The sequence below is a fragment of the Danio rerio genome, chromosome 1 (genome assembly GCF_049306965.1).
Source record: "Danio rerio strain Tuebingen ecotype United States chromosome 1, GRCz12tu, whole genome shotgun sequence".
Lineage (NCBI taxonomy): Eukaryota > Metazoa > Chordata > Actinopteri > Cypriniformes > Danionidae > Danio > Danio rerio.
This window is the reverse complement of record NC_133176.1, coordinates 37,660,001-37,682,876: the sequence shown is the minus strand read 5'-3', so window position 1 is coordinate 37,682,876 and position 22,876 is coordinate 37,660,001. Positions and strand designations below refer to the sequence as shown.

Genomic DNA, 22,876 nt, shown 5'->3' with positions numbered 1-22,876 from the left:
CATTAACTAATGAATCCTGCTAATGCTTTAAAAATCACAGGAGAGCTTTAGCCATCTCTCTTTCAGTCCCTCCCTCTGGTTCAGCTGATATACAAATGTATCTGCTCTAGTAGCCTGCTTCCTCTTGCTATAGCAAGCCGGCTCAGAGCCAGATACAGGAAAGTCTGCGTTTATCTGCAGTTTCCCAGACTCAGCTAATGATGATAATGAGAATATGTCCTAGACATGATTATCATAGTTAATGATAATTGCACCCACTCGTGAATAACAAGGAAGTAATTATTCCTCCTCTCCTGTTTTTAATGCAGATTGCTGCTGGTGTTGAAAAGATTGAGTTTGGTGAATAATTTGGCGAAGCGCGATGGGGGGCAGAAGGAGGGAGAGTGAAGCAGAAGACTGAAATCACAGAAAATCTGATCGATAGATTCAGAAGTAATAAAAGGAAGCACAAAGTGGAATGGTGAGAAATAAAGAGTGATCTGACTAAAGTCTGTTTTGATTCTAATAAGAATTTATGTTTTTGCCAAATTTAGTCTTAATTACTTGCTTAACTCAAATCTATTTTAAATGAATTCGTTCTAATAAAAATATGTTGTCGTTTTTTGTGTTTGTTTAGCAAAGCCACTTATTTTATTAATTTAACTTCACTTTTCATCTTATTTTATATATACAGTAAGTTCTCTTGTGTTTTATGCTATGTATAAATGACTGTGATGCAGCCATTAGGAAAAAAAATCCCTTGCATTTAAAAAAAGTTTGACATTACGTGTCAACATTTTCAAAACAGTTCACACAGAACACACAAAAATGTTCAAAAACCAAATCCAATTAATTTTATTATTTTAACTCAGAATCAAGGGCGACGCAGTGGCGCAGTAGGTAGTGCTGTTGCCTCACAGCAAGAAGAACGCTGGGTAGCTGGTACGAGCATTGGCTCAGTTGGCGTTTCTGTGTGGAGTTTGCATGTTCTTCCTGCGCTCGCGTGGGTTTCCTCTAGATGCACAGTTTCCCCCACAGTCCAAAAGACATGCGGTACAGGCTAAATTGTTCGTAGTGTTTGAGTGTGTGCGTGAATGAGTGTGTGTCCCAGAGATGGGTTGCGGCTGGAAGGGCATCCACTGTGTAAAAACATGCTGCATAAGTTGGCGGTTCATTCCGCTGTGGTGACCCTGGATTAATAAAGGGACCAAGCCGACAAGAAAATGAATGAATGAATGAATGGACTAAACATCTAGTAGAGATGATTTCTAGTCATCTCAACTCAACATCAGTCAAGCTGACTAAAATATTAACTTTTGTTATGCAGTTCAAAACATAACGTATGAATGTGTCTAAATGTAGAAGAAGCCTACTGGAGCATTACACTGATGTTGTTTTGCTTTGAAATACAACATTTGATTATGTTCGTAAAGAAAGGAACATTGGACAGTGCAGTGATGTTATGTAGTTTCAAAATACAACAAAGTAACTTTTTAATGTAGAAAAAGCCAGGACCAAATGTGGGTGTCTTAAGGAGCAAAAATATGGGCTCATATATTGCTGTTGTGTCATCACTTATATTGCAAGTCAAATCTCTCCGGCCCCTCATTTGGGATGCTTATTAAGAACTGGCCCCCATGACAAACTAGTTGAATAGTCCTGATCTATATACGTTAACTGAATAGCAACAGTTTATTTTGATCAAAATCAACTTTTTAGATGTCTTGGTCTGTCTTTTAGTGCATGCCAAGGTTCAGATTGAAGTGTGCACACTTATTAAAATGACCACACAAACAAAGCTAAATCTAAGCAGTTTTGATTAAACTAAAACTGCCAAGTCTTGTTTCACAGACAGAGCATAGACTAAACCAGGATTGGGTCATACGGTAGTTCAATTAGAAGTCATTTTAAATTGTGCCTCAAAATAAATCATTGGTGGTGTCCATCTTGAGACTTAACCAAAGACACTTGCATATTTTCAGAGTAGTGAGTGCAAATTTCTTTCAGTAGAAACAGACCAGATTTACATTTTAGGCTATTTTTACTAGACAACATTGTTTTTATGTTTGCCAAGTCAGTATTTAGTGCTGTTACATTATTAACAACCATTAAAGAAGTCACGTAATGTCATTTTTGGCTTGGTGCTGGTGTGTATGTAGAATTTTCTGTGTGTAAGATGTAAGTATAAGCTTTTTGTTTTAATGTGAAGTAAAGGAACAGGTCAAATGCAGACAAGGTTTACAGTTTTAGAGTAATTGCCCCCTTAGTCCAGGACAAGTCTTAAGTCTGGTCTGTGAAATGTTTTAAAACTACACATTTCATTTGTGTTTAACATGTGACTTTAACATGAAGCTCGTGTGACACACAAGTAACACTCACTGGGTAAGGTTATACTGTAAGAGTAAGTTGTATATTTATACTGCTGAAATGCTAGCATGCAAATTGCTTACATTTGTTTCTATTAAAATGTATAATTAGAAATGTTCAGTTTTTGTTGTTACATTTTAAAAGAATACTAAAATGAAAGTAGAGCAGTAGGCAGACTAACGTGTGCAGGCCATGGTTGGAGGGTCTTTGCTGGCTCTGTAGTAGTTCTTCTCGCAGTGACACTGTGCTGAACCCTCGGCGTGGCTGGAGCTGTGCGGGGGACACTTTGAACATTTAATGTTTCCTGCAAAGGCTTTGTAGAACCCAGGTCTGCAGGCTGTGGACAAAACCAAAGAGAAAATTAAAGTCAGTGTGTTCTAGGTTTTAGAGGTAGGATAAACAGACTTATTTTAATTAGCAAAATTTCTAAAAAAAAAAAAAATAGTACCTTTAAACTGAATTACATTGTTTGTCAATTATGAACCACTTTAATGTAATTTTTATGTTTTTAATGTATTTATGTAACAAAACCGTCAAATTCTCTCACATTATCACTTCTATCTCAAAACAAATACCAAATAAGAAAGCGTGACTGTCAGACCTTTGCAACAATAGTTGACTTGTCATGCTTAAAATTATAAAATATATATAAACTTGACACCACTTACTTGGGGGTGAGGCACACGATGAATTTTGAATTTATACGTTTTTGAACTTGACTAAGCATTCAATTTTAGATCAGGTAAGTATAGGAAATTATTGTTTTAACTGTAATGGGCTCAATGGTAGCCAGTTACAGTTATAAAAGCAACAGTAAATTGTGTATAACGTTTCAAACAGATTTTTATTCCAAGTAAACACTACACTCATTGAATAATCAAATAAATTAAAATTTTAAAGGTTCATGAAACCCCCTTCTTTTAGTTCTTCAAGTCTACCTCAGAACTGCTTTATGATGGGCGTGGAGAACTGTGAGCAGAGTAAGGAATGGGTATGGGTATGACCGGCAAAGCAGGGAAAAAAAGAGGGGAGCACATGTGTCAACAATTGTTGTCAGTTGCTTACAAAACGAGACACAAACCGTGAGCGTGCCATCATTTCTTTTTTTTTTTAGTTTAAAAAGTTAAAATGTAAAGAAATAAACAGTAAGTAATTTAATGCCCTGTTACATGTATGATGGGTTATTTGTAATTTCATATAATATATACACATTACCACAATTTGTTATATCATTATAAAGATCATTTTTATGATTGTCCGTGATCCAGCCTGTGCAGATTGATGATAATTACACAACATTGCATATACTACAAATCCGCCATTTCATGGACTAAAAGATCCAGTCATGCACCACACACACTCACAACAGAGCCTAATCCTGACTGATTGCATACACACATCTGTAGGATTGTCAAGGACTAATTACATAACCAATTTAAGCAGCATAGACACACACACTGTTGCTGAGTCTTGTTGAACTGTTAGTGAACATTATGACGTGTTTTCCTTGCCTTGTCTTGCTATGTTTTTGACCTTTGCTTTGTTTTGTTTGTTTATATTGCCTGTTTCCTGCCTGTACTGACATTCACCTGATATTTGACTATGACTTTGGATTTCCAGTGAACATTTATTTGTCCCTGTGTTGACCATTGCTTGCCTTACCATCCTGCTAATAAACCCTGCATTTGGATCCTCACTGACTGTGGTCAGCATCCCACTTCACTGTTACTGGTAATAATCATATTTATATAAACACTATAAATGAGGAGGACTTCTCTCTTTAATCCCTGGGTCTGAATGTAGACAGAGTGGATAGCAGTGCAGCAGGTATCTTGCCCTATCTATTTCAACCATTAGCTTTGCTTGTAATCTGTATGATTTTAAACATAAGCGAACACAGCAGCACAGATATAGACGATGTGTCTGAATGGTTACAAACTCAACTGATAAAAGACAAAGTCCACTAATCTCCAATCTTTAAATATTGCACGCGGTGCACAGCCACGGTCTCCCAGCTTGGCAGGTATTTTCATCAGAAAGCACATGTTGTCATGAATAATTAAAAAGCAGGGTTCATAGGATAAGAAGACTCAGCTATGAATAATAATAAGAAACCAACACGTCATCTCTGAACAGGCAGATCGTAACTACGTCAACGATTTTAATCCTGCCACAAAAATGATTTTAAACCTGGAGGATGAAATTAGCTGACAAAAGCTCAAAAGTATTTTCTCCACAATTAAAGCTTACTTGGGATAACGTTTTCTTAATTGATTTACAACACATCTCTTAAAATCTCAAAAAAAGTGCACATTAAAATGCTTTCTGAAGCATTGTGTGACACAAGGTTAATAATGCTTGAATTTATATATACCCAAATGAAACATCAATACCTAAAATATAGAACAAAATATTGTAAATATACCATTACACTTTCGACGACACAGTGGCTCATTGCCTCTCAACAAGAAGATTGCTGGTTCGTGTCCTGGCTAAGTCAGTTTGCATTTCTGTGAGGAGTTTGCATGTTCGCATGGGTTTCCTCTGGGTGCTCCGCTTTCCCCCACAGTCCAAAGACATGCACTATAGGTGAACTGAATAAACTAAGGTCCAATCCCATTTCTATTTTTGTACACCTACCTCTTCCCCTTGGCCCTTAAAACCCAGTGTGAAGGGGAAGGGCTTCCAATACGATCGTAACTATACTGCGCATTTACACAGTGGCCATATTCATCAATGTAAACCAAAAACACATTACATTATAGCAGACACTGTGAAATGCCCATTCCCAGCCACTAGACTTTTTTGGCAGGGTATTTGAGTGTCATCAAGTGACAGAATGTTGCGGGACTGCTATACAGGAGTTATGATTATGGATTATAGATTGCGAAATGTAGCGGTTTTTATTTTATCTTTTTTTTTTTTTTTTTAAAGCATGATGTTAAACACGAATGTGGTTATTAAAACTAGTTAAACTCCGTGGACCCGGTACCGGGTCGGCGCAGAAGTGAAAACAATACATTTAGGATCAATAAGCAGCCCCAGATAGCACAGACATATCTCATCTCTTACCATACGCTGTGCGCTTCAGGGTCGTTTCTCCTATGTTTTTGAGTTGATGTGCATAAGTAATCCTTTTATATGTCTGACGTGGTCCAAACATAGTGAATAATGTTTGATCAAACAAAAGAATAGTGAAATATGAAAACAATGATCGGTCCCTGTGGCTTGCAAAGCACCTCTCATCAGTTGGAATACAATAACTTTTGCACAGATTATGGTAGAGAAAATTGTACCTAAAAGGTACACTTTCAAATTTGAGTTTATAAAAATGAAAAACAAAAAGCAACTCTTTTTTTAGGTGTTTATTATAACACAGACAACATATACAGATATTTGAAAAACTTTCAATTGTGTTGAAAATTCAAAGGGTTTTCTTTAAAATGATACCAACTTTTTGCATTTACATTTGGGAAGCTTTTAAATTTGGGTAGGCAAAATCCAGGCGGAAATCCCAAAATAACAGCAGAGTTTAACTGGTTAATATATTAAAACATTTGTTTGTTGTAAAAATTCGTAATAATGACAAACAATACTAATTTGTGGATCTTCTTACTTCTGGGTGCAGCTATCCTGCTGTTGTAGATGGTGTATTCTGGGAAACTTTCTTACCATTTGGTTTCAAGTGTGGTTCTAAAAAATCTTCATTCGAAAGGGGATCTACCCCTTCCCCTTAGCCCTACGCCTGCAAGGTAAAGAGACACCCCTACCCCTTCATGGGAAGTAAGGAGAAGGCCTAAAGGGTAGAATTGATATTGGGCCTAAATTGGCCTTAGTGTATATGTGTGAATGAGTGTGTATGGGTGTTTCCCAGTACTGTATTGCAGCTGGAAGTTGGCAGTTCATTCCACTGTGGCGACCCCTGATTAATAAAGGGACTAAGCCAAAGAAAAATGAATGAATGAATAAATGAGTTACACTTTTTTATGTAACAATCCACACTAATTTTGTTTACATAATAGCATTACACAAGAAATATATTTTGTAACATAAAAATCATTTAATTGCTTGTATCTAAATTGTTTCCCGAAAAACGACCAATTACAATATGTCATAAAATCCAGTTAAAATGTTGTAAAAGGTAATGTTTTCAATCTTAAACTACCAGTCTGTTTAATGTAAGAGTTACATTAAAAGCTTCTCCTTCTCTTTCTCCTCCCCCCCTTCTCTCTCTAGTGTGCTCATTTGATCTTTTCTATTCTACAAACCATAGCAGCTCTTAAACACTTCCCGTCTTGGACTTAGTCTCCACACTAAAAGACTCAACAGGCCCAGGAGAGCAGCCAGACGAGACTGAGTTAAGTGCTACACACATGAGCACACATACTAACACACAGCATCATACAGCAGATGTAGGATAGCAGATCCCTTTCCTTAGCAACTCTCTCACTCTGTCTCTCTCACACACACACACTAGTTTTACTCTTATTTAAATTTGCTCCTCAGAGGTTGGTAATTCTCCACAGCCACAACATTACAGGCATTGATCTGTTTCTCTCTGACTCCAGACACCTTCTCCAGTAACAGGGCCATTCCCGGAGAGCCATTCGGAGCTTCCCCAGCACAGCGCTTTCGTCCTTATTGTGATGCAGAGAAGTGAGTTGTGTGTGCTAGCATCTTTTCAAATGGGTATAGGCGTTTGGCTGTGTTCCGAGCAAAGAAAACAACCCCACTGGATAAATCATTGATGAGGGTTCTTACTTTTATTTAGATCTGTTGTAAACAAAGTCAACTTCTATATTACTGAATAGAGTGTATTTTAAGGAAGCATACACATGAAAAACAGTCAAACAAAATGAGCCACCATACAGATCTGAGAACTGAAGTACAAATACAAATGATATTGCATGAATTGGACATTAAAGTCAACATAAAATGCTGATGCATTAGGCTATTTTGTAACTTTTTGATTAAATGGCTAATTTGTGATATAGTTGTGTGACTTCATTTGGTAACACGTTAAATGAAGGGTTGTTCATAAGAGTCACACTTTATTTTGATGGTCCGTTGGTTGAATTTAAGTTGCATTGCATCTACATGTCAACTAATTCTTATGAGATTATAAATAGACTGTTAGGTTGGGGTTAGGGTTGGGTTTAGGGTTAGGGTTGGTGTAAGTTGACATGTACTTGCAATGTTTCTTATAGTCAGTTAAATATTGGTTGAAGGAGCAGTATCAACAGATATGAAGCAGACAGTCTAATAATACTCAAACGGACCATCAAAATAAAGTGTAATTGACTGTCATTAAACCTTTATAATCATGACATGAAACATTCTCTCAGTTATGCCCCTTTAAATGCAAAACTACCATTATTTTTCATGACAATTTGACATGAACAAGTACATCAAAACCTGTCTTTATCTAAACATAGGCTCATTCTGAAAACAAGGCCTTAAATATGTTTCTGAAGATTGCAATTTATGTAGCCAGAGTTGTGTATGGCTGAATTTCATCTTTAAAATGAATGGGGCGATGGGCCGATATGATACCATTTCTTTTTGCATTTACCAGCTGACTGCTTATCTGCATGTTTTCAGCTGTTACCAGTTTATCCGGTAGCTTGACACGTATGTCCATGGATTTGAGATGCAGAGCGGAGTTGACCACGACGACGGAGTTTGAGATCTGTGAAAAATGGTTCCAGAAAGAAGGTAAGAAAAAATAAAACAATTAAATAAAATAAACAAGTAAATAATGTGGTAAAATCTGAAAATGTGGTAACAATCTGGTGAGGGCTTTTCTCTTCTAGATCGCTTTTCAAAACACCTGAGAAGTTGGTGGGCGGGTCAATCGATGGTTTTTAAAATACTATTTGTTGGGTTTAGGGAACGGAGAGGGTGGGGGGGATCTGTCAGTTAGTTAGTCAGTCGACAGCGGCCTCTGGTGGATTTACATAAGAACAGCAGGTGTGAATGACACAAGATAATCTTGAGATTTGAAAAAGCGTACACAGTAGCCTCTGGTGGATTCACAAAAACAAAAACTGCAAAAAAAAAAAAAAAAAAAAAAACCTAGCACCTGGGACATATTTTGCTCTCTCCAGAAATGTATATAGGGATACATAATCAGAATTGGCCTGAGTTGTTTTATTGTTGTCATGACATCTTGACATTGCCATGACAAAAACTTGTCACATATCTGTTATAAACATGATTGTCATGAAGACATTAAAAAAATTTATCATTTTATAGCTGCATCATTATTTTTATTATTATTATTATTATTATTATTATTATTATTATTATTATTACTATCACCACAGCGGAATGAACCACCAACTTATCCAGCATACGTTTCTAGCTGCAACCCCATCACTGGGAAATATCCATACACACTCATTCACATTCATACACTACGGACAATTTAGCCTACCCAATTCACCTGTACTGCATGTCTTTGGACTATGAGGGAAACTGGAGCACTTGGAGGAAACCCACGCTAACACAGGGAGAACATGCAAACTCCACACAGAAACGCCAACTGACCCAGCCGAGCTACCAGCGACCTACTTGCCGTGAGGCAACATCACTACCTACTGCGCAAATGCGTCACCATTATTATTAATATTATAATTATTATTATTAATAATTTTTATTTCAACTACAGTGGTACAAGCTGAATTTGTCATTAAATTGCCATTACATATTAATGACAATGTTAAAATTTATTCAAATGCAAAATGACACTTTTAAGGAAACATTTTAATGACTAATTCAGTTTGTTCCACTGAAATACTAAACAGAACAATATTTATGCTGTAATGCCTCATGTTTAGGACAGATTTAGCAGCATTTTTGCAGCAGCAAAGGCCACCTTTTCATTAAAAAAAAAAAACAGGTGGCGAAAGGAACAACTGATTTTTCATTCCTGGGCCAGTGCGAGTGAACGCCACTCAAATCAAACAACCTGCCCATTTCCGAAAACCATTGTTAGCCGACTAGGGTCCCAAGTTTCATCTTTGTAATAAATAATTATAAGTAAAAAAACAAGTTTAAGATATTCCATAAAACAGCTTATAGGCTAGGGGTCTTTTTTTCCTTAAGATCACCGTGTTTTTTTCCTTTTTAAATTAAGGGTGTAAAATAATAAATGAGTTTTAATTTAATACGTTTTTTTTTTTTTTTGCTGCATTCTCCTTGATGTTTTAATAATTCATATTAATCTTTACACCACATTAAAGACACAGCATCCAGTAACTTTCAGTCGTCGAGAGTTTTTGTCATATTTAAAAGATGTATGTATTTGTGTGTGTTTGTTCATGAACCACTCTTTCTATCTTTCTTTCTTTCTTTTAGAAATAATGAATTCATTAGTGCTGTCAATCGATAAAAAAATAACTAATTAATCACACTTTTTTTGAAAATTGATTGTGATTAATCGCATGTAAAAGACTGAAACTTGTAATATTGGCTAATGAAATGTAAAATTAATGTAAACGCAAGACAAAAACTATTTAAATTCAAAATATAGTTGTTTATTAGAATTTTTGTTTAACTCGTAAAACAGGTTTCTTCTTGTTAACAACATACCCACAATAACCATCAAGATCCTGGGCTGACAGCCATATTCATTACAGAAATAAAAACACAGGCATGTAAGTGCTATTTGAATTTCAAAACAATCAATAGCAATAAAGAAAAAAAAAATGATTTCCAAGTTGGATTTTAGGTGGACTGCAAAAAAAAAAAAAAAAAGCCAAAATACAGGCATTGCAGTTATGGAAAATAATAATAATAATAATAATAATAATAATAATAATAATAATAATAAAGTATTAAATACAAATTGCACTCATTGTAAAGTTGTATTGCTGTGAGTTGAGAACATTAATATAAAGTAGAAACAATTTTGCTCAGTCCTCCTTTACATTCAGACAGTTGCTAAGACAGTCCAGTGAAGACATCCCAATACTCCCGGAAGTTGCAGGAGTATCCCGCAAATGCACAGTGACTCCCGGATGCCTGCAAATAAATGATAATCTCCCGAAAATCGCGTCTCCCGCTCGGTCCTTCAGTACGTTGCACACCCCTCTCCACTGCATCCCTCCTAGCTCTTTAGGTATGTCGCGCGCAACTCACCCCCACCGCTCTTCAGGTACGTTGTGCGCAACTCACCCCCACTGCTCTTTAGGTACGTCTCGCGCGCACACGCCCCTACTCAGATACGTCGCTCACTCAACCCCTGACACAGACACAAACACAGACAGACACACACAACGCGCCGGAGCGACTCCCTTCAGATTCAACAAGCATGATCGCTCTGGATAGCCCGGTGATGCAACATTAATTGTTTTATACTGAAACTTGCCTTCAAAAAGTGCTTTCTTGGTCTTATCCTTATTTCTTTGCATGTTGAACACGTCCACCACAACAGGAAGAAAAAAAAAAAAAAAAACTGCAACTGCGTTAATTTTTTTTAACTCATTAAATATTTCAAATTAATCGCATGCGTTAATGCACTAATTTTGACAGCACCAGAATTAATATTACGTATCCATTTTTGTAGGCTCAACACAATGTCATAGATCCAGATAAAATAGCCTAAGCTATATTGAAATCATTTAAAGAATTACAAATATTGGAGATAATAATAATAATCATAAAAAAAACATTAAATACTGTTTTTCTCAGTCGCTTTGGTGCATTTCTCTCAACACTATTTACATTTGCACAATAGTTAATGCATTTCTCAAAACAATTAGTCATTTGTGCACATCATAGTAGCAGTTTCTCATTCCTTTCAACAAATTGCAAATGCTTTGACATGCATCAATTGCTTTCATACAATTCTCTGCTGTTTTATAACATTATCATTTGCTTATGTCATGTCAGTCAAAATTAACTAAACTTGTGTGAATGCTGAATAGTCACTCAATATAAAACTAATAGTCCTCATTTCATTACTTGAGTCATTTCATACAAAAGTGTTGAACTAGTTGTCAAAATCTGTCAAGCTAATTTTATAAAAATGTTTTAAATCTTTATTTTCCTGAAAATGTTTTAAAAATTGTTCAATTTCATAAATGATTTACAGACCTCTGTATGTTGTAGATTCAGTTCCAATATGTTCTGCAATATTGTTTACAGTAGTGCACAGCTCTACCAAAGGGAGTTTATGTTTGTTGTAAATAAGGGTGTATTTATTCTTTTGCACAATGCTGTGAATAAATTAGAGTTGTAAAGAGCAAAGGCAGTAAAAATGTGAAACATACATATTCAGTGTCTTGTACTCAAATACCTCACTAAATGATACCTCACTGATGTCTAACTTTACTGTAGTTTTCAATTGGCTGTGCTAATAGTATATAGTGCTGTATTGAGCATTTTCAGGAAGTGTCACCAAAATCTGACTTTTTTGCATTGAAATAAATTTGAGTAAACTGTCATAATGAAAACAGGACAAAGCCATTTGACTGTCTTGTTCATAAACAATGGTGTCAGGATCTTTCATCTTGATGACACTGACACTTTCATTGACAACAATACTTGCTTTTGAGGAATGAGCTATCCATTTTGAGCAAGTGACATGCTTTTGCAGGTTATCAACTAGGTTTTGCAAATTGTACTAATTGTTTTAAGAAATGCATAACTGTTATGCAGAAATGCACTAGTGTTGTGAGAAATGCACCAAAGCGACTGAGAAAAACTGTAAATAAACCAATATAAAACAAACAAAAGCTAAAACAATTTAGGTATATGCATTAATATATTGGTAATGTCAAGTCGTCATGACAAAGATAAAGACATGTTGTGATATATTTTCTTATGTCAAGTTGTCATGTCAATGCCATCTTTGCATTTAAAATAGCATTACTTAGAGAATGATACTTAAATATGGTTGTCACAAGCATGAATAACATTTCATTGACAATATCATGACAGCCTTATGAACAACCCTTCAAGTAAAGTGTTACCTCTCATGCATTTTTGTATGACTTGCTTATCCCCCAATGAAGGTTGGTTGTATATGTGGGGTTTGGGGGTGTGCATCTTTTTTAAAATTGTAAGTTTGTGTATGAATGAAATTGTATGATTTTGTATGACAATACAAATACTTGTATGACAATACATCAAATAGTTACATTTCCTCAATTAGGAACTGGTATTACAGATAGAAAAATATATATATTCCCCACTTTTTTCACTTGCACAATTTGACATGGTTGCAGATGACCTTTTTAGATTCTCCCAGTATTTAGTATGAAGTAATGTTTATTTCTCTAATTCATATGTTTGAAAGTAAAAATAAATAAATAAAAATACCAGTATTTATGTGTACAAGTGACAATAATTGATAATTTCAATTCTGATCAAAGATATATACCAAACCCAGCCTTATTCGGACTACGTACCCTTATATACGTTTTTGGAGAGAGCAATTTCCATTCCAGGAGTTACGATTTTTTGCATTTTTTGTCATGAGGCCGCTGTGTACACTTTGTCAGATCTCAAATATGTCTCGCAAGTGCCATTCGCACCTGCTGTTCTCACGTATTCCACCAACTAACCAATAACCCCACCCACCCCCTTTCCTTAAACCTAACCAATTGTGTTTTAAAAAACACAGATCAACCCGCCCACCCACTTCCCTAAACCCAACCGCCAATTTTATTTATTTTTTTAAAGCAATCCAGAAATTCAAGAAAAGCCCCCTGATTTTTACCACTAATTCAAATTTACTTGTATATTTTATTTTTCATCATTTGTTTTTGTCTTACCTGCTTTCTGGAAATGTTCTTTAACGGACTCAAACCCCTTTGTTTTGGTCAACTCCGATCTGTCGCCGACGTACATATCAAGCTACCCGACAGACTGGTAACAGCCGAAAAGCTGTTCATATAGAGGAAAACGGTCAGCTGGTAAATGCAAAAAGGAATGGCACCATCTCACCCAGTAGCGTTTGTTTTAAAGATGAAATGCAACCATACTACTCCCTCCATAATCTCCACAAAAGTATATAGGGCTGCATTTTCAGAATGAGTCACATACCAAAGCTAAAACAGAAATATAAACATCTCTAGTATAACTGATACATTTAATGCCCTTTCTGGATAAAAACAGCAATCAAAAAAACAGACAGACAGACATACCGATATATAGACTGATATATAGACCGATAGATAGATAGATAGATAGATAGATAGATAGATAGATAGATAGATAGATAGATAGATAGATAGATAGATAGATAGATAGTTAGATAGTTAGATAGATAGATAGATAGATATATAGATGATATATAGATGATAGATAGATAGATAGATAGATAGATAGATAGATAGATAGATAGATAGATAGATAGATAGATAGATAGATAGATAGATTTGTGTTCTCAGTGTTATTGCTACTGATATTACTACTCTCATTAAGGCTACTAACCAGAGCCTTGTATCATAGTACATTTTACCACAGCCACTCTAATTAGGCCAACGGAAGAAGTAGATCTGCATCAGTGAAGTGAAGACCAGTGATACCAAGAACGGTACGATTCTGCAGCATTTACCTTTCCCCAGAGGATCCACAGGCAGCCATGCTGCAGAATGGTTCAGCTCTCAATATCAAAGGATGCAAAGCAGGATGAGGCAGCGCTGGAGGCATGGCGTGATAACAAAGTGGTCGTTTGGATCTAGGAAATTAGTTCAATTTTAATTTGCTCACATTGTAAAATGACTCCCGGTATGACTCTTTCCAAGGCTTGTAATTACACACAGAGAAAAAAAAATAACAACATTCGTATGAGAGCACTGGGAAAATAAAAGCAAAAACACATAAAAACAATACTACATTCACCTTTAATTACTCTTCATTTTGAATACAGTTGATGTGGCTTCATATTGTGAAAATGTTTTTTTTTTTTACTCATTCATATACGCATACAGCATTTCAGGTGGTAAAAGACCCATTTCTGCTACTTTCACCTTAAATCGGTTGCTGGATTCAGCGAGGTTCACCGTGCAGACCTGTACCTTCTAAAAAGCCAATTAAATACAACCCTCAGTGCCAGTTAATGGACTCCGTAATGGCTCTGTCAATATGAATATATATTTTTTCCCCTCAGTCAGACGTGTATTGAGTATCAGCTGACATACTGTCTGAGCAGGAGGTTAGAACAGCAGGGAGATGAACAGGAGACAGTAATTTAGAAAATCGATCCAATTCCCTGCAACCGCGCTTGAAACTTTTCTAGAAAACGTCTTTGAGAACGAACCTCGGGAAAGTTATTCTGCACGACCTCCGGTTCAGGTTTTGCTTAATGGTCATGGAGCGCATAATAACAACTGCGAAGAGGTTTAGGTGGTCCATTTGGAAGAAAGTGGAGGGTTTTATTATTCCGAGCGTGTCTGAATTGTTACAATGACAGACAGCGTAGAGAGTAAGTCGCTCTTTCTTTCTCCCCCAGCAATCATCCCATCTCAACGGCACTTTGCTTGCCCCCGAGGACAAGACCTTTATGACAGGAGGACAAGAGAGTGTCTGTGTGGAAGAAATACTTCTAGAGATTCTTTCCCTCCCTTTCTCTCCTCGTCTTTTCTCTGTGTCTCTTTTCCTCTTTCCGTGACAGTTTTAGGGCATTTTCCTAAGCGTCGCCGCTGTTTTTGTGTATGAGGTGTAAGAGATGGGAACTAAGAGACAGAATTTTGGGAAAGAGAGAAAGGGAGGAAGAGATGTAGTCCCACAGGTAAACAATTTCATCGTTAGCACTCGGGACTGCCGGTAGAAAATGCAATTATGAATCCGTATGTGGTTTAAAATTCTCATTCGCCTTTAATGAATGGACTCGGAGCTAGTGACCCCACGGTGCAATGCAGTCTAGGCCTCATCATCTCTCTTGCCTCTCTCTTGGTCTCTTTATCTCTCTTCTTCATTCTCTCTCTTTGTCCCTCCATCCGCTCACCGCCCTCTCTGTATCTCTCTACTTTCTGTTGACAGTCTATCTGGGTATGGAAATGGGCATTGGAGATTGCCTCCAGCAGTATGTTAGTCCCCAGAGGGGGAAATAGACCCATGATAGCACAATTACTTAATACGCTAAAAAGCTGGAAATAATAGCTTTGGTGTGTGAGGGAAAACAAATCGGAAAGCTTTGATAGGCAAAAAAAGAAGAATAAATAAATAAATAAATATAAAAATTCAATCAGAGGTCCATTTCGGTCAGCCCCGGATCCTGCTGATTCCACTAATTCGTGTTCATTTTCCCCCCTCAGCATTTAGATATACAAATCCCATTGAATGGTGTTGCTGAATGCTAATCATCTCTGTCAGTTAGCGGTTGGCGCACAAAGGGTAGAGTGACAGATTGCTGGAATATACTCAGTGCTTCCTTACATGACAGTTTTACAAAATGCAGAGTATTAACAGTCATTATTCAATTTGGAAGGCCGGTCTATAGTGAAAATTGTAATAGACTGCTAAATGTGTTCAGCCGCTTGCCAGTGTGTGCGTGCTTGCCGTCCTGCGACTCTCTGCCCGCAGCAAATATTGAAAAAAGAATTATAAGGATTGAGTTTTAGAACAAATGATTCATTTTTAATCTCAGGTTGGTATTTAAATGTTATGAATGTTATTTTCTAACTCTGGGTGTAGGGATGTGTGCCTGTGTGTGTGTATTTTCAGCTCCATGTGATGCATTGAAGTAATTCTGCTTTATATTTATGCAACACAAGATCATTGAGAATATGTGCCTAGGGCTACATTTTTGAGATCCGAGAGGTATGTGCCGGGGGGATATAATAGCTGTATTTTGTGTGTAAAAAAAATGCTACGTGATTAACGTTTTTTTCTGGTGTGACTATTTTGCTTTGTATCACACCACATACAGCGTTAATAATGATGAAAAATGCTATGTGGAAAAGAATGATTGTAGCGAAAAAAAATGTGATAGATGTATGGAGAATTTTCAGAATAAAAACATAAGGGTATATAGAAAACTTGTGTATATATTTCAAAAATGAGAACACATTAGAGGAATTTTATAAGATTTTTCCACCCAAAATATAGCAAGTTTTGTAAGAAATTAACTGGAAATAGTCAAGAGTTTAAATTGTGTTTGTTTTAAATGTTGTTTAATGTATACATGTATTTGCATATATTCGAATAAAAAACAAAATGTATGACATTAGACGTAGGCAACCAGGCTCATTCTGATTATGTAAGCCTATATAAGTTTCTGGAGAGGGCAAAATATTTTGCACTTTTTGTTTTTGCGAATCCACCAGGGGCCGCTGTGTACGCTTATTTAGATCTCACTCTTACGAGTGCCATTCGTGCCTGCTGTTCTCACGTAACTTTCTAAATGTCCAACCAACTAATACCCCCACCCACCCCCTTCCTTAAACCCAACCAATAGAATTTTAAGAAGCACCAATTGACCCGCCCACCCCTTCCCTAAACCTAAACTTATTTTTAAAAGCAATTTAAAAAGCAATCAAGACAAAGAAAAGCCTCCTGCTTTTAACCACGTTTTCAGATTTTATCACGTACTCACCCTGTTTATTTTTTTATTTTATTTTTTTTAGCTTTTGTTTTTGTCTTACCTGCTTTCTAGAACTGTTCTTCACTGGACTTGACAACAGGGTGTTGCAGTCAACTCTTTTCTCAAGTCTGCCGACATACGTGTTGAGCTACCGGATGAACTGGTAACAGCAGGAAAGCTGTCTATACGGAGGTAAGCGGTTAGCTGGTGAGTAGGAAAAGGAACGACATCATACCACCCCGTATCGTTCATTGTAAAGACTAAATGCAGCCATACGTAGCTCTGGTTCCATAATTCTCCAGAAAAGAATATAGATGTAGGTTTTCATAATGAGCCAGAGCTCATTGAGCATAAGGAGCTAGAGCAGGACTGGGGTTCGAGTATGGCGAAGGACAGCTCTAGAAAAGCACACAGCTGCAATAGCTTTTCTGTTATAGTTTACTTTTGAAATCTCTATCGGTTGGGTTTAGGGAAGGAGGCACGTGGATTAATCAATATCAAGCTGATATCATGCATGACAAGCTGACCGGTTTCTCTCTCATAGATTGAAGAGAAATGTTCCAGTAATGTATTTGAGGTTGTCAAAAATGTACACGCCAGCCTCTAGTAGATTTTGTGAAAACAAAAACTGCAAAAAGATGTACTCAAAACATTTAGTCGAAAATTTCTCAGTTCTCAAAAATGTAGCTCACTACACTTATTTCCAATGAGCCTGGGTTGTGTTTATCCAATTTGATGTACATTTAACTGCTTGCTAATGCAGCAGTTGTTTTTGGTTCTGTGTGTGATGTTATTCAGTGTGTACGGTACTACGGAGATATTGCTATCTTGTCAACCCAGGCTCATCATGTATATGTACTCTGTACACATTTCTGAAGAGCAGAAAATATGTCCCAGGAAGTACGCTGTTTTGCAGTTTTTGTTTTCGCGAATCAATCAGAGGCCACTGTGTACACCATATCAGATCTTGGAGTGCTATTCACACCTGCTCCGACTGATCCTCCCACCCACTTCCTTTCCTAAACCCCAACGATAGTGTTTTCAAAACCACCTATTGACCTGTCCACCAACTTCCCTAAACCCAATCGACAGTGTTTTCAAAAGCAATGCTAAAAAAGTCGTCATGGCTGCCTGCTTTTTACCACGTTTTCAAATCTTTCCACGTTATCACCCTGTTGTTTACTTGCTTGTTTTATTACTTGCCTTTTGTTTTACCTGCTTTTCTTTGCTGGACTCAAACCCTGTCATAGCGCTCAACTCTTTGTCTTACACTCGCTGACGTACACAGAAAGCCACTGTGCAAACTGGTAAAAGCAGAAAAGCTATCCACACGGAGGTAAGCAATCAGCTTATTAGAGCGAAAAGTAACAGAAGCCGTCGACAGAGTCATACAGCCTCGTAGCGTTCATTTTAAAGACGATATGCAGCTATACGTACTATACCTCTTGCTCTCCAGAACTGTATACAAGCTATGTATTCTCAATGACCCTGTCTTGCTCTGTCACCATGTACCACTGAGAAAGATGCTTAATACCAGGTTCCTGCAGGGGGACTATTCAAGAACATAATTGACTTCTTTGTACCTTGATGAAATAAGAGTACTAATGATGTATAATTTGTTATGATAGTACAACATATATATAAAATATGGAATCTAGAGGTTAAAAAAATCTAAATACTGAGGATATTGCCTTTATTGTTGTACAAATTAAGTTGAAATGCATGATACTAATCACAAACTAAGTTTTGACAGATCTAAAAATACATTTGAATGAACAAATGAACAAATGAACAAACGAATGATGAACGAACAAACAAACAGAAACAAAAAAAAATGAACAAATAAATTAAATAAATAAACAGACAGCAATGGGTAAAACTGCAATAATGCCCTTAAAGAGAGTTGTGGTGTATTTTAAATAGATGAAATCAGGATAGTTAAACCTTTCAAAATTATCAGTTCAATACAAAATGAATAACAATAAAAATGGATAGTTAAACTGCAGAAAACAGATGTGCATTTCTCTGAAAAAACTGCATTTCTTAGAACATTCACAAACTTATTAATATCTTCCATTCAACCACTATTATATATATATATATATATATATATATATATATATATATATAGGTTCATTAGTTAATGTTACTTAATGCATTTACTAACATGAACAAACAATGAACAATACATTTACTACAGTATTTTTTCATGTTAGTTAACATTAGTTCCCCTTCGGGGGGAACTTCAGCACTATAAGTGGATTTGATTTGTAAAATCCACGCATTGGGAGGATTCGGATCAGAAGCCGCTTGTCTGGAGAGTATTGAACGGGCCAATGAATGAAATTAATTGGCAGCGTAAGCTTGCGCAGGTGTGCGACATCTGCAATTATCTCAGCATATAAGCACACCTGAAGCCAGCAGACGCCATCCTTTTCGCTTCAGATCCTTTCTGAGTGAGTCGATGAGGGTTCCTCTTGCTGATCAGCACTTCAGAGCGAACGAGTGTGTCTCCCGGTCCAGAGTGGGTCTTCGCGGTGGCAGACGGTCGAGCTGGGTTACTCCCTTGCCTGCGGTTCTTTGGGTCCGGTCCTCCAGAGCGGTGCGTATAGTTGCAACTTTCCTAAAAGAGCAACACAGTCGTGCAGCACGTCCTTTTCAGGATGGCGCTCCGACTGTGCGTTTCTGGATGCGGGGGTTTCCTGGCTCCGGATGATGGACACGATCACTGCATTGCATGTTTGGGGGTCCAGCATGTTAATGCGGTGCTCGCGGGCGGTTCATGTCGTCATTGCGATGCCATGACCGTTGCACAGCTAAGATCGCGGCTAACTTTCGCAAGAGAGCGAGCCACCCCAGTTGCCTCCTGTTCTAAAAAAGCAGCGGGCGCTCGGGCAGATCTGAGGGTTTCAGCGGGAGATAATCCGCCGCCCACGGGCTCGCGCACCTCTCGCTCCTCACGGCGCTCCATCCAAGCTTCGGGTGGTGAGAGTGATCCGTCTAACCAGATGGTAGCTCTCACACTCGCTGACACCGGAGATCAGATGTCCTCCGCGGCATCGGAGGGTGGGCTTTCACTGTCCGACGAAGATCCGGACCCGCTCGCCCCCTCCGGGCAGGTGAGCGCTGTCAAATCGGATCCTGAAGCGGACATGTTAGCCGTGCTTTCCCGGGCTGCTTCGGCCGTGGGGTTGGAGATGGTTTATCCCCCAGCTCCGCGGCCGGACCGACTAGATGGGTGCTACGTAGAGGACCAGAAGGCGAAGCCTTCGAAGCCTCTCGTCCCCTTCTTCCCGGAAGTGCACAGTAGGCTCACGCAGTCTTGGAGGGCACCTTTCTCTGCCCGTGCTGCGTGTGCCTCCGCCCTCACCGCCCTTGACGGCGGAGCTGCCAGGGGGTATGAGGCGATCCCGTCAGTGGAGCGCGCTATCGCGGTCAATCTTTGTCCGCGCGGCGCCTCTACGTGGCGGGGTTTGCCCCGCCTCCCGTCCAAAGCCTGTAGGTTGTCTGCCTCCCTCAGAGCCAGAGCTTATAAGGCTGCGGGCCAGGCTGCTTCTGCTTTGCACGCGATGGCCACCTACCAGCGCTACCAAGCGCAGGCGCTGGCCGAGCTGCACGAGGGCGGGTCCAACCCAAGCTTATTACATGAGCTGCGCACCGCGACCGACTATGCTCTTCGGACTACTAAGTCCGCCGCGTGTGCGCTGGGGAGGACGATGTCCACACTTGTGGTTCAGGAACGCCACCTCTGGCTAAAACTGGCCGATATGCGCGACGTTGACAAAGTTCGCTTTCTTGACTCGCCCATATCCCAGGCTGGCCTGTTCGGCGACACCGTCGGTGAATTCACCCAGGAATTCAAGGCGGTGAAAGAGCAGTCGGATGCGATGGGCAATGTCATCTATCGGCGTGGCCGTAAGCCCGCTCCGCCCGCCGAGCCATCCACCTCCGCTGTTCCTCGCCGAGGGCGCCCGCCAACGAGTGCTGCCCCGCCCCCGCCTGCGCCTCCGGCCAAGCGGGCGCGGCGTTCACCTCGAAAGCAGGCAGCCCCTCCTGCCCAGGGCGCCGTTAAGTCCAGTAAACGGACCGCGAAGCGTCCCTGAGACAGGCCATCCGGAGAAGAGGAAACTTGCTCTTTCCCCGCTGGAGGGCGGGGCCCCGATAACAACGGTACTTTTCAGTGCCACCAAAACATCAGTAAAAGAGCACTTTTTCCCTTCCCCGGATGTGACTGCACGAGTTCTGCCAGTCCGGGACGCGCTGCCTTCCGGCTCGCAGACTCTACGTGCTTCGCCAGTGGCTCACGAGCGCTGGGGGGACGGTCTCCCTTCCCTCAGCCCTCCAGCCCCCTCTCCGGAGTCAGGGTGTGGAGCCAGAGTGAATCGCTCTCCTCCAGCTCTTCCGCGGGACCCTCGTGCTTCCCGGATCAGCACACCCACTCCGCGCTGCCCCACCGCTGGTACGTCAGCGATCGTAGCGATGACTCCATTAGCGAGGGCTCTGCCTGCCTGGTTAGCGCGGGCCAGCCCCTCGCGGTGGCTCATACGCACAATCAGACTCGGTTACGCGATTCAGTTCGCGAAACGGCCCCCCAAGTTTACGGGCGTGTATTTCTCCAGGGTCAACCCCCTGTCCGCCCCTGTCTTGCGCGAGGAGATTGCTGCCCTCCTGGCGAAGGGTGCAATCGAGCCGGTTCCTCCAGCCGAGATGGAGAGTGGGTTTTACAGCCCATACTTCATCGTACCCAAAAAGAGCGGTGGGTCACGGCCAATCCTAGATCTGCGCGTTTTGAACCGCTGTCTGCACAGGCTGCCGTTCAGAATGCTCACGCAGAGGCGCATTCTCCAATGCGTTCGTCCTCGGGATTGGTTTGCAGCCATAGACCTGAAGGACGCGTATTTCCATGTCTCCATTCTTCCACGCCACCGCCAATTTCTGCGGTTTGCGTTCGAGGGTCGAGCGTGGCAGTACAAGGTCCTCCCCTTCGGGCTCTCTCTGTCTCCGCGGGTCTTCACCAAACTCGCGGAGGGTGCCCTAGCGCCCCTTCGGCTCGCGGGCATTCGCATACTCAATTATCTCGACGACTGGCTGATTTTAGCCCACTCGCGGGAGCAATTGATTATGCACAGGGACAAGGTGCTTCGGCATCTCCGCCTACTGGGGCTTCAGGTCAACCGAGAAAAGAGCAAACTCGCCCCCGTGCAGAGGATTTCTTTTCTCGGGATGGAGCTGGACTCGATCACCATGGTAGCGCACCTCTCCGAGGAACGCGCTCGCCTGTTGCTGAACTGTCTGAGGGAGCTCGACAGCAAACTAGTGGTCCCACTGAAGTTCTTTCAGAGGCTCCTGGGGCATATGGCATCCGCAGCCGCCGTCACGCCGCTCGGGTTGCTCCATATGAGACCACTTCAGCACTGGCTTCACGATCGGGTCCCCAGACGCGCATGGCACGCGGGCACACACCGGGTCTCGGTTACTGCGCTGTGTCGCCGCGCCCTCAGCCCTTGGAACGACCCCTCGTTCCTACAGGCCGGTGTGCCTCTAGGACAGGCGTCCAGCCATGTTGTTGTTTCAACAGACGCTTCCAACACGGGTTGGGGGGCCGTGTGTCGCGGGCATGCGGCTGCGGGCCTCTGGAAGGGTGCCCAGCTGCATTGGCATATCAATCGCCTAGAGCTGTTGGCAGTGTTCCTCGCTCTCCGCCGCTTTTTACCGGTGCTGGAGCGGCAACACGTGCTGGTCAGGACGGACAGTACGGCGGCGGCGGCGTATATCAACCGCATGGGGGGTATGCGCTCTCGCCGCATGTCTCAGCTCGCCCGCCGTCTGCTCCTCTGGAGTCACCCGCGGCTGAAATCGCTGCGCGCCATTCACGTCCCAGGCACGCTCAATCGTGCAGCCGATGCGCTCTCACGACAGCTGTTACGCCCTGGAGAATGGAGACTCCACCCCGAGTCTGTTCAGCTGATATGGGCGCGATTCGGGGAGGCCCAG

General features: G+C 40.4%; 1 protein-coding gene and 1 non-coding gene across 3 annotated transcripts in view; both read right to left on the bottom strand.

Annotated features, from left to right (window-relative positions):
- Positions 1-22,876, bottom strand: part of epha6 (eph receptor A6) — a 283,437-nt gene that overhangs the window by 102,309 nt on the left and 158,252 nt on the right. For both annotated transcript variants that reach the window (XM_005159930.5, XM_001344524.9), the window contains exon 4: positions 2,528-2,683. In XM_005159930.5, the coding sequence (XP_005159987.2) occupies positions 2,528-2,683 (156 nt within the window). The remainder of the gene's footprint in view (positions 1-2,527; positions 2,684-22,876) is intronic.
- mir734 (microRNA 734) lies at positions 13,878-13,970 on the bottom strand. Its single transcript, NR_030517.1, has one exon. It is a non-coding gene; the product is annotated as a microRNA 734 (primary transcript).